The sequence below is a fragment of the Lepisosteus oculatus genome, chromosome 16, assembly GCF_040954835.1.
Source record: "Lepisosteus oculatus isolate fLepOcu1 chromosome 16, fLepOcu1.hap2, whole genome shotgun sequence".
Classification (NCBI taxonomy): domain Eukaryota; kingdom Metazoa; phylum Chordata; class Actinopteri; order Semionotiformes; family Lepisosteidae; genus Lepisosteus; species Lepisosteus oculatus.
In genome coordinates, this window is record NC_090711.1 from 8,556,054 (window position 1) to 8,568,159 (window position 12,106).

The 12,106-nt window shown below is 40.6% G+C and overlaps 2 protein-coding genes across 4 annotated transcripts; both read left to right on the top strand.

Moving 5' to 3' along the window:
• The first annotated feature begins 627 nt into the window (after positions 1-627).
• On the top strand, positions 628-6,089 carry mtg2 (mitochondrial ribosome-associated GTPase 2). Its single transcript, XM_015364729.2, has 6 exons — positions 628-1,284; positions 2,291-2,438; positions 2,717-2,832; positions 3,251-3,469; positions 4,472-4,610; positions 5,334-6,089. Exons 1-6 carry the CDS (start codon positions 1,078-1,080, stop codon positions 5,726-5,728), a joined length of 1,224 nt encoding a protein of 407 aa, XP_015220215.1. The 5' UTR covers positions 628-1,077; the 3' UTR covers positions 5,729-6,089.
• Positions 6,090-7,931: 1,842 nt separating this feature from the next.
• LOC102698778 (uncharacterized protein SCO4629-like) lies at positions 7,932-11,464 on the top strand. Of its 3 annotated transcripts, none has more exons than XM_015364785.2 (6): positions 7,932-8,238; positions 9,104-9,192; positions 9,397-9,520; positions 9,728-9,880; positions 11,014-11,193; positions 11,326-11,464. In XM_015364785.2, the coding sequence occupies exons 1-6, from the start codon at positions 8,235-8,237 to the stop codon at positions 11,442-11,444; spliced, it is 669 nt and encodes a 222-aa protein (XP_015220271.2). In that variant the 5' UTR covers positions 7,932-8,234; the 3' UTR covers positions 11,445-11,464. The 3 variants fall into 3 exon arrangements, with proteins under 3 accessions (XP_015220271.2, XP_015220272.1, XP_006639570.1); XM_015364786.2 differs by having other exon boundaries at positions 7,932-8,203; XM_006639507.3 differs by having other exon boundaries at positions 7,932-8,129.
• The last annotated feature ends 642 nt before the right edge of the window (positions 11,465-12,106 follow it).

Consider the following 12,106-nt stretch of genomic DNA (forward strand, 5'->3'; position numbering starts at 1 on the left):
AATGAAGGAGCAAACCCCCAAAAAGATCTACAGAGGACCAAGAGAATCAGAAAGGCCTGGACATTTCAACCAATCTCACTCAATCCCCTTTAAAAGCCCAATCTGAACAAAACTGCATTTAAACACTAACAATGTTAGAAATAAAGTGTTAGATATACCAATGCATTAGGAGTTGATGACTGATGAAGATGAATACAATATCGGGTGTGCTATGTTTAGGAAAGACCGACATGATCGAAGAAGAGGTTGGAGTAGCACTGTATGCCAAAAAAGAGTAATAAGATCAGGAAATTAAACCTGAAGGAAATCATATTTGTCTAAAGAGTACATTGAACTGCTAGTCAAAAGAGACAGACTAATAGATCAAATGAATACTGCTTTGGTAGCTAAATCGAATGCAAACTTTCCTTTTTACCAGTAGTATTACAGTAAAGGTCAGTATAGAACTTGCATAAATAGAACTGTAAAACTATGTGTCTCCTCTTCTTTTTGCAAATACGTGTATCGTATCAGTTGACTGAAACCGGTTTGAAATGTATTCTTTTGGAACGCCGTTTTCTGAAGTATTTTTATCCTCAGTGCTTACCGTACTTCAGCAGACTGTGTCACGTGTTGTTAGGTGAGGCAATGTGGCTGGATTAGGTTGACTTGAATGCTCCATTTAAAACTACTTAGAAACAAAATAGATACAATCTTGCAAAAAAACTTTATATCAACCAGTAGTATTCCTAATACTATATTGTTTCTTGAAACATTGATAAATACATTGATTTAATTTATTACAAGTCTTCTGTAGCTGCAATAGCATTGGACTTTCACGCGACTGACACTTGAAGTATTTATTTACATCTATTGAGAGAAAGGATTGTGGCGTTTGTATTTGCATTTTAGGATAACCTGTTGTACCTAGAGGGTCTTGAAAAAATGATATTTACGAATTGGCACAGTCGTAAAAGAGATTAGATGAAGTCCAATAGTATTATTAATCGAGTATTGAAAAAATACAGTGTTTTGTGCCAGTAGATTTATTCTTTTTTTCTGCTCCTCCTGTAGCTTAAACTCCTTATTCCACAGAGTATGACGATCGGAGGATGGCTCCTACAAGACGTGGTCAGACTGTTAAGCACAGTGCCCGGCAGGAGGATGCTCTCTGCACTGTCGGTGTCAGTGAGTGGGGCTGCAGGTCAACACAGGACAAACGTGCGTTACTTCTCTACCACACGCTCCCAGTGCGCCAAGGCCAGGTGTGTTAAGAAGAAAACAGATATTTCAGAAAAGAAGTTGGTACGTATAATTACAGTAAATCCGTGTCGCATACTGTATGTGCCCACTCCATGCTAGACTCAGTCAGGAAGTCTTCGATTGTTTACCCTGTTGAAAGAACTGATTGCAAGAAATTGTGGCTTTCATATGAAAGGTTTTGTAAACATGTCTTGAATTCCTTATTTATATTAACAAAGCAGAAAAGTTCCTTCCAGCAATTTGTGGTAGCAGGTAATAGATTTGAGGGTCTTGAAGATCAAGTTCTGGAAAAAAGTCAGTGTATCATTTTAATTAATATTTATGCAATCAACGGTAAAAGTAGATGCAGTATATTCATAAGCTTATAGCAGTTTGCAATCACTAACAACTTGTCCTTGTTCTTTCTTTTAATATTCTATAGTTGTATTAGTAGGAAATATCCAACTTTTAGTTAAGAGGATATTTTGCTGTAATGCTGGCTAAAAGTGCTTTTGTTTTAGCTATATATTTCCAGATTTCAAATTAAATGTAAGTAATGATTCCTTTAATTTTGCAGCTGCATGAACAATACAAATACTATACTGTGAAAATGTAGGTTTGATGAAAAACAACAAAAAAGTATATTTCCATCATACTATCATGCTGTGCTCATTTTAACATTGTAGTTCTTCGGCACACTTTCTAAATTATAATAGTTAACTTTCCTAATTCAAAGAAATTATTAATTTTCATGTGTGCTCCACCTCCAACAATAGAATCCTGTTCCACTCACAGAATTTTTCAACTTTTCCATTTGCAATATAATGCAAAAGTATTTTTGTATTTACAAATTCAGGAGCCAGAATGCGCAGCATAATATTTTTATACCAAAACTAGTTGTATTCAGTTGAGTTTGAGTTGAGTCACTGGAGTTTAAATGTCAAAAAGGGAAAATATAGGTACTGTTAAATCACTTCATGTGTGAATGTACCAGATTAGAAGATACTGAGGCAGCACTGCTCTGTGGTAATGTTCACTGCACCCACATGGTTTCTTATTTTGGGAACAGACACGCTACTTTGTTGATCACCGGAGAGTGAGTTTGGCTGCAGGGTCAGGAGGCAAAGGAGCATGCACCTTCCACAGCGAACCCAGGAAAGAGTTTGGAGGGCCTGATGGAGGAAATGGAGGCAATGGGGGAGACATTATCATTAAAGGTACCTGATTAATTGTGTGTGATTTTTGTAAGCAAAAAAAGAACAAAGAATCACATAAAAAAGAAGACCAAAGTACAGTATGAAAACAAAGAGCACATGTAGCTTTAAAATACTGTATAAACAAAACTAGCACACCTTGACCACAAACATTTTGATGTTGGTCTTCAGCATGCAGCTCTGAGGATTGCCAGACCAAAGAGTACAAGACAGTGTACAGTAGATATCTGACGCTATCAAATACGTTTTAGCTCCTTTAACAGTACCTTTTGTGTTTTCAGTTGATCAGCAAGTGAAATCTCTATCAATGGTTGCTCAAGTGTACCGTGGGCAGGATGGAGAATCAGGAGGAAAGAAAAACTGCTATGGTCGGAATGCCAAGACCACCTACATCACAGTGAGCATTCTCATTTTCAGAGTTCACACAACTGGCAAAGTGTCAGCAGGCCCGAGTGTGCCTGACTTGATTCGTTATTGTTTGCCATTAAACCTTAATTTTTGGGATCAGCTAGCCATTAGTGAGCTTTCAGTGATATCCATGAGAAACCTGTCAGTCCTCCATTCAGTACACGCTGTTGTGGCACTTTAGTGTTGCAAAAGACTTTGACAGATGGGTATGTTAGAAGAATGCAATTAAAGATCCACGTTCTTCCTGTGCCGTGCAGGAAAAGTAAGCCAGGTTCATTAACAATTTGTGTTTCTAAATTTGGTGGATCAAAAATGAAAGAACTTTGTTTTTCTAAAAGGTGGAATGACCAATTCAGATCAATTCAACTGGGTGAGAGGTGCAGTGGAGGTCTGCTTATGTGTTGCAGGTGCCTGTAGGTACTATAGTTAAGGAGAATGGGAAGATAGTGGCTGATCTGTCCAGGCAAGGCCAGGAGTACATCGCAGCATTCGGTGGAGCAGGGGGCAAGGGAAACCGTTTTTTTCTGTCCAACGAGAACCGGGCTCCAACGACAGCCACTCCAGGTGAGCCCGGGCAGGAGAAAGTACTGCATCTGGAGCTCCGTACGATGGCACACGCAGGCATGGTGAGTTGAGAGAGGTACAGGGACTGAGCACTTTGACTGAACACTGAGGAGCCAACACAGACCTTGGATAAGAGGGAGTGGGACATGTTTTGGTAGACTTAGTTCATGGAAGCCTGAAGAATTTGAGTTCATTTGACTTGTTTTGAGGATAAAGTTCCTTTAAATGTTATATTAGTAGCTTAGTGCATTGATTTGTGTACCACAGCTATTGGGTACTTGTAGCTACTGTATGTTGAAATTTCAGTCTGCTCTTCATGTCAAGCTGTGCCTTTTCTCTGCCTTTACTCAAAGAAGGCTGTGTAATGTAGCTACACTGTATCTGAACATACATCCTTCACTTTTTTGTGCATTACACATTTGTTTTTCTTGTACATCAATTGGCATTATCTGTAAGAAACTGCAGTTAGTTGTACAATATATAAAATACATACTGTATCTATAACTTTTATAGTTCTATTTCTGTACGTCTCTTCAGCTAGAAAAGCCTGGGCCTGGTCAGTACCAGCCCAGTTGGATGGGAGACCTCCAGGGAAATCCAGGTTATAGCTGCAAGTTGTGTTGATGAACATAAAAGATGCCATGATGATGTTCATGCAAGTAGGATGTAACCTTGACCTTAATACAGGCTTGTCTATATCCTACTCTGGTCTTACACAGTTTGGCCTGCCTAACTCAACTGGATAAGCTGTTAAGCAATTGTATCATTGAGCTGCTGTTGCAAAATGCCTGCCAGGCATCACCCAGGTGTGTGTTGCACTTCAGTGGAGAAAGGGGTTGGTTCCTTCCTCTAAGGAGAGCTCTTTAAGAGCCTTTGGGGTAAAAAAGTGTTATATAAATGTAACTAAATACACAGACTTACCTTTTTGCCTGTTCAGCTATGATATGTCAGCATTGTCTTTCCTTAATAATGTAGCACTAAGCATGTTTTTTCTTTTATGTGCTGAATTGACCTTGTGATGATTTATTTCTATACATCATTTGCACTGTTTTTCTTGTATTCAGGTTGGCTTTCCAAATGCTGGGAAGTCTTCCCTTTTGCGAGCAATTTCCAACGCTAAGCCGGCAGTGGCTGCTTATCCTTTCACTACATTAAATCCCCATGTTGGTATCGTCCAGTACCAGGACCATGAACAGGTTGCAGGTACGCAGACTCCGTTCATTTGCCTGAAATTTTTCAGCAAGAACGAAACACATTGCATAAAAAACCAAAACACATGTGAATATAATACCTTCGCTGTGATCATGAATAATCTGTATAGTATGCATATGTGTATAGCAATTAGGGTGTTACTGTTGTGGAGCTTTATAGTAACAGGAGTTAGACAGTGCAGGGCACTTAAAAGTTTCAATTATCATGAGGTGAAATGGTTCAGCAAGCTCAGATAATTCAGTTTTGGGGGATTTATGTTTTATTTTGCATTCGCATATGTTAGTACAGTACTTGAATTTTATTCTGTTTTTGCTGCTAGGGTGAGATTTGAAGAGAGTGCTACAGAGATTGAGAGGCAGCTAATACATGCCAGGGAATGAGTGGTGGAATGATTTTCATGAAGTTATTTGCAGCATTCCCAATAAAATTGGGGAAACAAAAGCAAAACATCTTTTATACCAGTTATCCAAGTTAAACAAGAGGATGGCTCTCCCCCGTACCATATGTTTCCCGTAAGTTAAATGGACTCGAAGTGAATGCAGGCAGAGTGGGTGCGTGTTGTCAAGCGCAGGCTCACACTCTGGGGACAGGTTGTTCTTCAGATTCCTGCCAGCATTTTCTCCTTCATTGGGATTCACACTTTCATTTTTTTTTTTAAATTGTAATTGTCCGCGTATTATTTTTCAATATGTCTCTTCTTTTGTTACCGAACAGTTGCTGACATCCCAGGAATTATCCGAGGCGCTCACAGGAATCGCGGCCTGGGGATCTCTTTCCTGCGCCACATCGAGCGCTGCCGATTCCTGATCTACGTCCTCGACCTGTCGGCGCGGGAGCCCTGGACTCAGCTGCAGGAGCTCCGCTTCGAGCTGGAGCAGTACGAGCCGGGACTGGCCGGGCGCCCGCAGGCCATCGTGGCCAACAAGGTGGACATCCCGGAGGCTCGTGCCAACCTGGCAGCCCTCAGGAGCCGCGTGACACAGAGGGTCATCCCTGTTTCCGCCCTCACTGGGCACAATATAGAGGAGCTCATCCTGCACCTCCGAGAGCTGTACGATGGGTATCTGCTGACTGAGGAGAGGGCAGGAGGGAGCCCTATGACGTGGTAGAACACGCAGAGGAAAACCCTCGTTGTCTGAGTGAACAATATGCCTGTGATCAGCCCAAAGGCCAACACCATCTTCCAAAAAAGTGCAAAGACTTCTCCGCTCTCTACCCAGTCCGGCATCATTATTCTCTGTGGTTTTGGTTATTTAATGGATATTTTGAAGGAGTACATTGCGAGACTAAGTGAACTCCCTTAAACATTTTCTTTTGAAACAACTCAAATTTAAGTGAAATTGCATTGGACGTAAACAGGTTTTTATGCTCATACAATTCTTGTATTTTCTAAATAGTGCTTTAAGATGCAAGTGTGAATTAGAATGTGAATTGTACATTATAATTTGTTCAAATAAATTATTTTGATTATTCTTTGTTCATGGACTCTTTTCTATTTTTAGTACTCTTGATTTTTATGCTTATCTGTGTAGCGACTAACTCACTTAATTACATTTCGAGTAATTTATGAGTGAGCCGTAGTTCCTTACTCATATACCCTTGAACCAAAGAGGGGCTCTTTTGTAGAGTGGGGAGGATCAGTGAGGCTCGTCTCTCTCTCTGAGTGCAGAGCTTCAGGAGGCACGATCATAGAGCGGTGAGGGAGGAGGAGGCTGCATGTCTAGCAGTTGGATCAGCTGAATAGAGGAGTTTGTTACCAGGTGGTCTGGTTTCCTTCCACTTTCCAAAGACAGGCTGGTTAGGTTAATTTAAGTTCCTGAGTTGTCTGTTTGTGTCCTCCAATGGACTTGCATTCCATTCGGGGTGTGGTCCTGGCTGGTGCCCTGTGCTTCCAGGATAGGCCACAATTGCTGTAACTCTCATCTTTAATAACCTCCTTTTATAATAACGAAAAGATAAGCAGCACAATGGCACAGTGGTTAGCATTCTTGCAGCCTTGTCCAGGATGTATCCTGCCTTGTTCCAGTTGTTTACTGGTATAGTCTCCAGCTCCACCGGATGAAAATGGATATACAGTATGTACTTGGATATTGACACATTCTTTGACATGTGATATTTTATAAAGTGTTTATAAACTAAATGCTACATGTACTTACGTGTACAGTATGTGATCTTTTCTTCTAAAGCCAGTGTTTTGTGTGTATTATTGACAATTGTTAAAAGGGCTACAATAATGTTTTGATGTTACAGACAAATCCCTAACGATACATATTTTGAGAATTTAATATACTCTTAATATACTGTATAATATATTCAATATCAATTTAATGTTGTAGGAATTTGTCAAAAACAGACATTAGCTTCAGAATGTGCCATGAAAAGTCAGAATTTGGATGAGTATGTTTGATGCAGATGAATAATTTAATGTATACATACAGTATAGTGTTGTCATAGACATTTTGCATTTTTACATAGTGCTTATACTTTTGTATACAGAAACAATTCTATGCAAACATTTCCTATAGACATTTTAAGATAACAGTTATTTTGTAGTGGAAGTGTAGGTGTAGGGAGGAATCAAAGATGTTATTAACACCTGTAACACCTATAAGGAACACCTGAGAATACATTGATTAGATTTGACTGGTAACCACTGCATCTCGGATGTGTAAGACAGTACACAGCACTGCATATACAGTATGAATAAAACACAGGAACAGTACAGCATCAGCTCTTAGTGCTGTCAGCAGCCAGATTAGTGGTGAATGGAGAGTGTAAAGCTTTTCCTTTTGCTGCTGCTGTGTTCAATTTTTTATTAATGAGGTACATCTAAGAATGGATCAATTACAGTAGATTTGATAGGTAAAAGTGATGGATTGTCTTCCTATTGCCTGCTGACATATAATTAACTGTGAGTTGTTAAGATCAGGATTTTGAAGATTGCTTAATGACAAGCTTGATTTTCTCACCTAACCTAAATGGTATCAGTCAAAACTGAGAAAAAGCTTGATGCTTACAGAAATATACTGTAACTCCTGTGTTTAAGATGTGTAAGACTTACATACTATAGCACTGCATATATAAATAAAACAAGCAGGGACAGTACAGCATCAGCTCTGTAAAATAATGCTGTCAGCAGCCAGATTAGTGGTGAATGAGGGCTGTAGGGGTTATCTTTTGTTACTGTTTTGTTCATTTCTGAAAAATAAAAGCGGCATGCTTTTAAAACACTCCCCCCCGCAGAGGCAGATGTTTACTTTGCATTCCTGCTGACTGGGCTCTCAGATAGTTAATGAGGGAGCTGGTCAGATGAGCTGCAGAGTAGCCTACCTTGTGTGTCGGGTCAGATGATACAATTATGATAAAAACAAAAGGGAATCCCGCAGCCCTTCCTGAGCATAAAAGCACAAGTGTGCTAGCAAGTGGATCTTCAAAAGCCTTTCCTTTGGTTCTCGCAAGAATTGCTTTGCAGTGGTGATTTAGGAAGGAGGTGCTGCTCTGAACACTGAGGTTAGCTTTTAACTGAATGGAAGAATACCGGGGGAATTCTGTACTGCATTATCAGTGCTGTCAGGGCGCATGAGGTATTGTGGGATCTGATCTTAGCAATCACCTATGGGTACAGCAGTTTTTTCATTTATTTTGTCTTTGCTACTGACTAATAACTGAATTATTTTTACTGTCTTTCATTCTTGTAAAGCTCTCTTTGGCAGGGTGAAGAAAAAATGGCTGATTGTATTACATTTCAGCGAAAGATATTTTACGATGGAAAGTGCCTTGACTTCCCATTGATTTCTCAGCCTCGCTCGTAAACGTGCTGCACTGTATTATTTTCTTTAGAAGAACAGGCTTTCTTCGTATGTGTGAGCTTTTATTCCTACATCATGCTAAACTGCTGCTTCATGGTAGGCCTGTGCATTATAGTATTTATAGTACAGTAAATAGTATAAATATGCATCACTGCATAAATGCCAGCATGTGTCTTGCAGACTGTATGCAGTGTCTTTGTGTACTAAACTTTAAAAGGAAATACGGTACATCACTGTGTCATCTTCTTTTGTTTTAGCCATCTATTCTGTTTTTTCGTTGTTTCTTTGCTTTCTTAGCAATCCAAAATAATGGCACAAGGCCATTATTGTCTTGTACAAAATTCTCAGGACTGAGCTTTTCTTCGTAACATTTAAGAGTTCAAATCACCTAGAGATGACAAAATGGACCTTGTGGAATATTTATCTATGGTTTTATAAAAGTATGTCAGTCCGTTATCAGTAACTGCTTTATCCTTAGAGAGTCATGGTGAGTTTTTAAAAGTCAGTTTCTTACTGAAATATCAAAGATATTGGAAAGAAGTGTTTATAATGCACTGGGTGACACTGTTAATTACACTGGTACAGTTAACCAGCATTGCTTGCAGTGACTGTTCTGGAAGAGTGGGGCTCCTCACTAACGTGAGTGTTTTGCCTGTGGCTGTATTTCTTCTGCAGGTTGTCATGTAAAGGGAATGGACGATGTGTATCAGAAATGGGCGCGGGTTCTGTGGAACTACCTTCAACTGCGCCAGCCCCTTGTCAAGGTTAGGCACCAGGGTTTGGATTTTTTTTCCCAGCTTGCTGTTTCTCTTTTGCCCGAAAAACTCAAGAAAAGAGAGGAAAAACAAATGGACACACCCAAAGGGCACCCACATCTTGTCAGAGAGCAGGGCCAGAATAACATTTTGACCTCTTGAATGCCGCGGCAGAATCCCACCTTGTCTCCAAATCTCTGCTCTCCCTTTCAGAGCGATGTGATAATCGGCCTGGGCTGTCATGACCTTCGTGTGGCCGAGAGGTCGGCCTCGCTCTTCCTGGATGGATGGGCCCCCTGGCTGCTCTTCACGGGCTACCTAGGCAAGCAGACCGCAGGTGAATGATAGGGGTTAGACACTCACGCGGGGATCCATATTGGTAAAGGACTGCAGGAAAAATGGAAGTGGAGACCTGGGTCCTGTGCTCTCTCCTTAACCCTCCTCCCTGCTTGTTCCTAGAATTCTTCAAACTGGAATGTGGCCTTCCTAGCCCTACAGCTATTCCTTTTAAATCTTAACTTCTTAAGTGGCTGCGTTTGCATAGGTGTTTGGCAACGTCCGGAAGCTGAGATTTTCATGGATGTGGCCCTGAAAATGGGAGTGCCCAGGGAGAGGATCTTGCTGGAGACGAAGGCCACTAACACTGGAGAGAACATCCGGTTTTCTTTCCAAGTGCTGCTGGAGCACAATATTCCTGGTGCGTCCTTGGGTGTATTGTTTTTTTGGGGCAATACGTTTACCGTACCATTATTTTTTTTTCCCCCAAACCAATTGTCAAGCTTTTCTCTGCCCTGGTTTCAGGCATTAGGGCTAGAACCACAGCCCGTTTAGAACCATGTGCAGTGTAATGTCACAAACAATCCACAAGAGGAAGCCATAGACCGTGAAATATTTACTAACAGGCCGAGCGCCTTTCGCCTGCAGAATTATTTACACTAGCAATTGCAAAGGAAAAGGATTAAGGCTGATTTTTCAGACATGTTCATCCGGCTGATTTAGTTAATTTCATATAAATGGGTAGAGCACAAACAGCACTGACTGAAATCTGACAGATGTACTGGTAATTTTATAATTAGGGATGGTTCTCCTATTAGGCTTGGGGAGGTGTAATAAATAAACACATGGTGTTTAAAGATAACTGTGACAAAATTCCTTTTTCTCCGGAAGCTTAAAGTACTGGATCAGCTAGATTCAGAGATACATGCTATAAAAGTAAATTGCAGTAGATACAATAGCATATTCAACCAAAATATTCTGCCTTGGTGTTATTATTTCTGCAGACTTCCTTCCCTGTAATTTTTAATATTAATATAATATTAGGGAGTGGCACAGTGGTTAGCATTACCGCCTTTCAGTGCCGGGGCCCTGTGTTCAATTCCTGGTGGAAGTTTGTATTTCTGTGTGTTCATATGGGTTTTCTTCTGGGTGTCCAAATTCCTCTTCCAGTCCAAAGACATAGTGGTAAGTTACTGTAATTGGCTTCTGGGAAAACTGGCCCTGGTGCGAGTGTGTGTGTGTGTGTCCTGTCATAGACTGGTGTCTCATCCAGGGTGTGTCCTGCCTTATGACCGTTGCTGGGATAGGCTCCGGCTCCCCCACGACACTGTGTTGGACACAGCGGTCAGAAAATGAATGGATGGATAATATTAGGGCCTTTGGGTGCGTTAACGCTTTAGTCTGTGGTGATGTGTTCTCTCCAGTTCAGTTTGTACCGTATGTGCTGCAAATGTCATGACTTCATAGTACACAGCTGTCAGAGGAGCTCACAGGGAGCTCCATGCGTACTGCATGTGTGCACACTGAGTCTGTGATTTATGTAAGGCGTGTTAGTTGACAGGGTGATCCTGGTGCAGCAGCCCTTCATGGAGAGGCGTGTGTTGGCGACGTTCCTTCGGCAGTGGCCAGGAAACCAGCACGTTCACGCCACTGTCACCTCTCCCGACCTGGACCTGTGGGACTACCCAGACCCCACCGTGGGCAGTGCCAGCAGTCTCATTGGCTACATGTTAGGTAGGGCTAGAGCCGCTAGCAACGCCACCTGCATCTGTTTTCTGAGGTTCTACTGCTCTTGGTGCCTGTATGGTTTTATCTCCTTGCATAATGATATCAATTGCACTGGTTTTTACTGCATGTTTCTTTCAGGGGCTGTGGAGAGAATTCGAGATTATCCACAGAAGGGATTCCAGGCTGAACAAGAAATCTCACCTGAAGCTTTATATGCCTACCAGTGGTTTCTACAAGCTGGCTACACTCCTGAATAAAACTGCACTGACAAATCAAACGTTTCTTCCTGTGGCTTGTATGATTCCACTACAGAATTTGCAGTAGCCTCTTCTACTACAATTTTGGTTTTAGTCTGTATTTGAGGTTTTAAAGCAATAATGACTTCATGCAGTGCAGTGCCTATGTTTGAATTAAATTTATGTTAAAATTTAAAATGTCAAATATCAAAATATTTCACAGCGCACTGTGATAGATTTTAGACTGACAGAGAACTGTCAACATGCAATTACATCGATATGAAATAACACTAATACATTACCAGTTTTTTGAAAGTGTAATGGTAAATTGCAACTTAATATATTTTTTTCTTATGGGTGCTTTATAACTTGGTTTTATATAATGAAAAGTAATATTTTAAGTAATGCAAAGTATATTCAAAGTATTTTTATACTGGTAATTGTTGCATTGTGGTATTGTACTATTTTACCATTTCCACTTCAACTATTTTCTCTTCATAACAAGAACAGACTGTTGAACTTAATGTTCAACAGTCTGTAGCCTAGGCAGCTGTTATTTCTGTCAAGCAATCTGTCTTCAATGGGTAGTACACATACAATGTACACTTTTATGTTCTGTTACTGCATTCTAACGTTGTAATATTGAAAACCCTCAAAGGATGTAGAGCTTTTCTTCTTCCCAA

Bases quoted from the DNA above. Each gene is read 5' to 3' on its own strand.
- mtg2 (XM_015364729.2), top strand. From the start codon at position 1,078: ATGACGATCGGAGGATGGCTCCTACAAGACGTGGTCAGACTGTTAAGC. The intron at 2,833-3,250 runs GTGAGCATTCTC...TATGTGTTGCAG, and splicing joins CCAAGACCACCTACATCACA to GTGCCTGTAGGTACTATAGT. The intron at 3,470-4,471 runs GTGAGTTGAGAG...TCTTGTATTCAG, and splicing joins CGATGGCACACGCAGGCATG to GTTGGCTTTCCAAATGCTGG.
- LOC102698778 (XM_015364785.2), top strand. The intron at 9,193-9,396 runs GTTAGGCACCAG...TCTCCCTTTCAG, and splicing joins TGCGCCAGCCCCTTGTCAAG to AGCGATGTGATAATCGGCCT. The intron at 9,881-11,013 runs GTGCGTCCTTGG...AAGGCGTGTTAG, and splicing joins GCTGGAGCACAATATTCCTG to TTGACAGGGTGATCCTGGTG.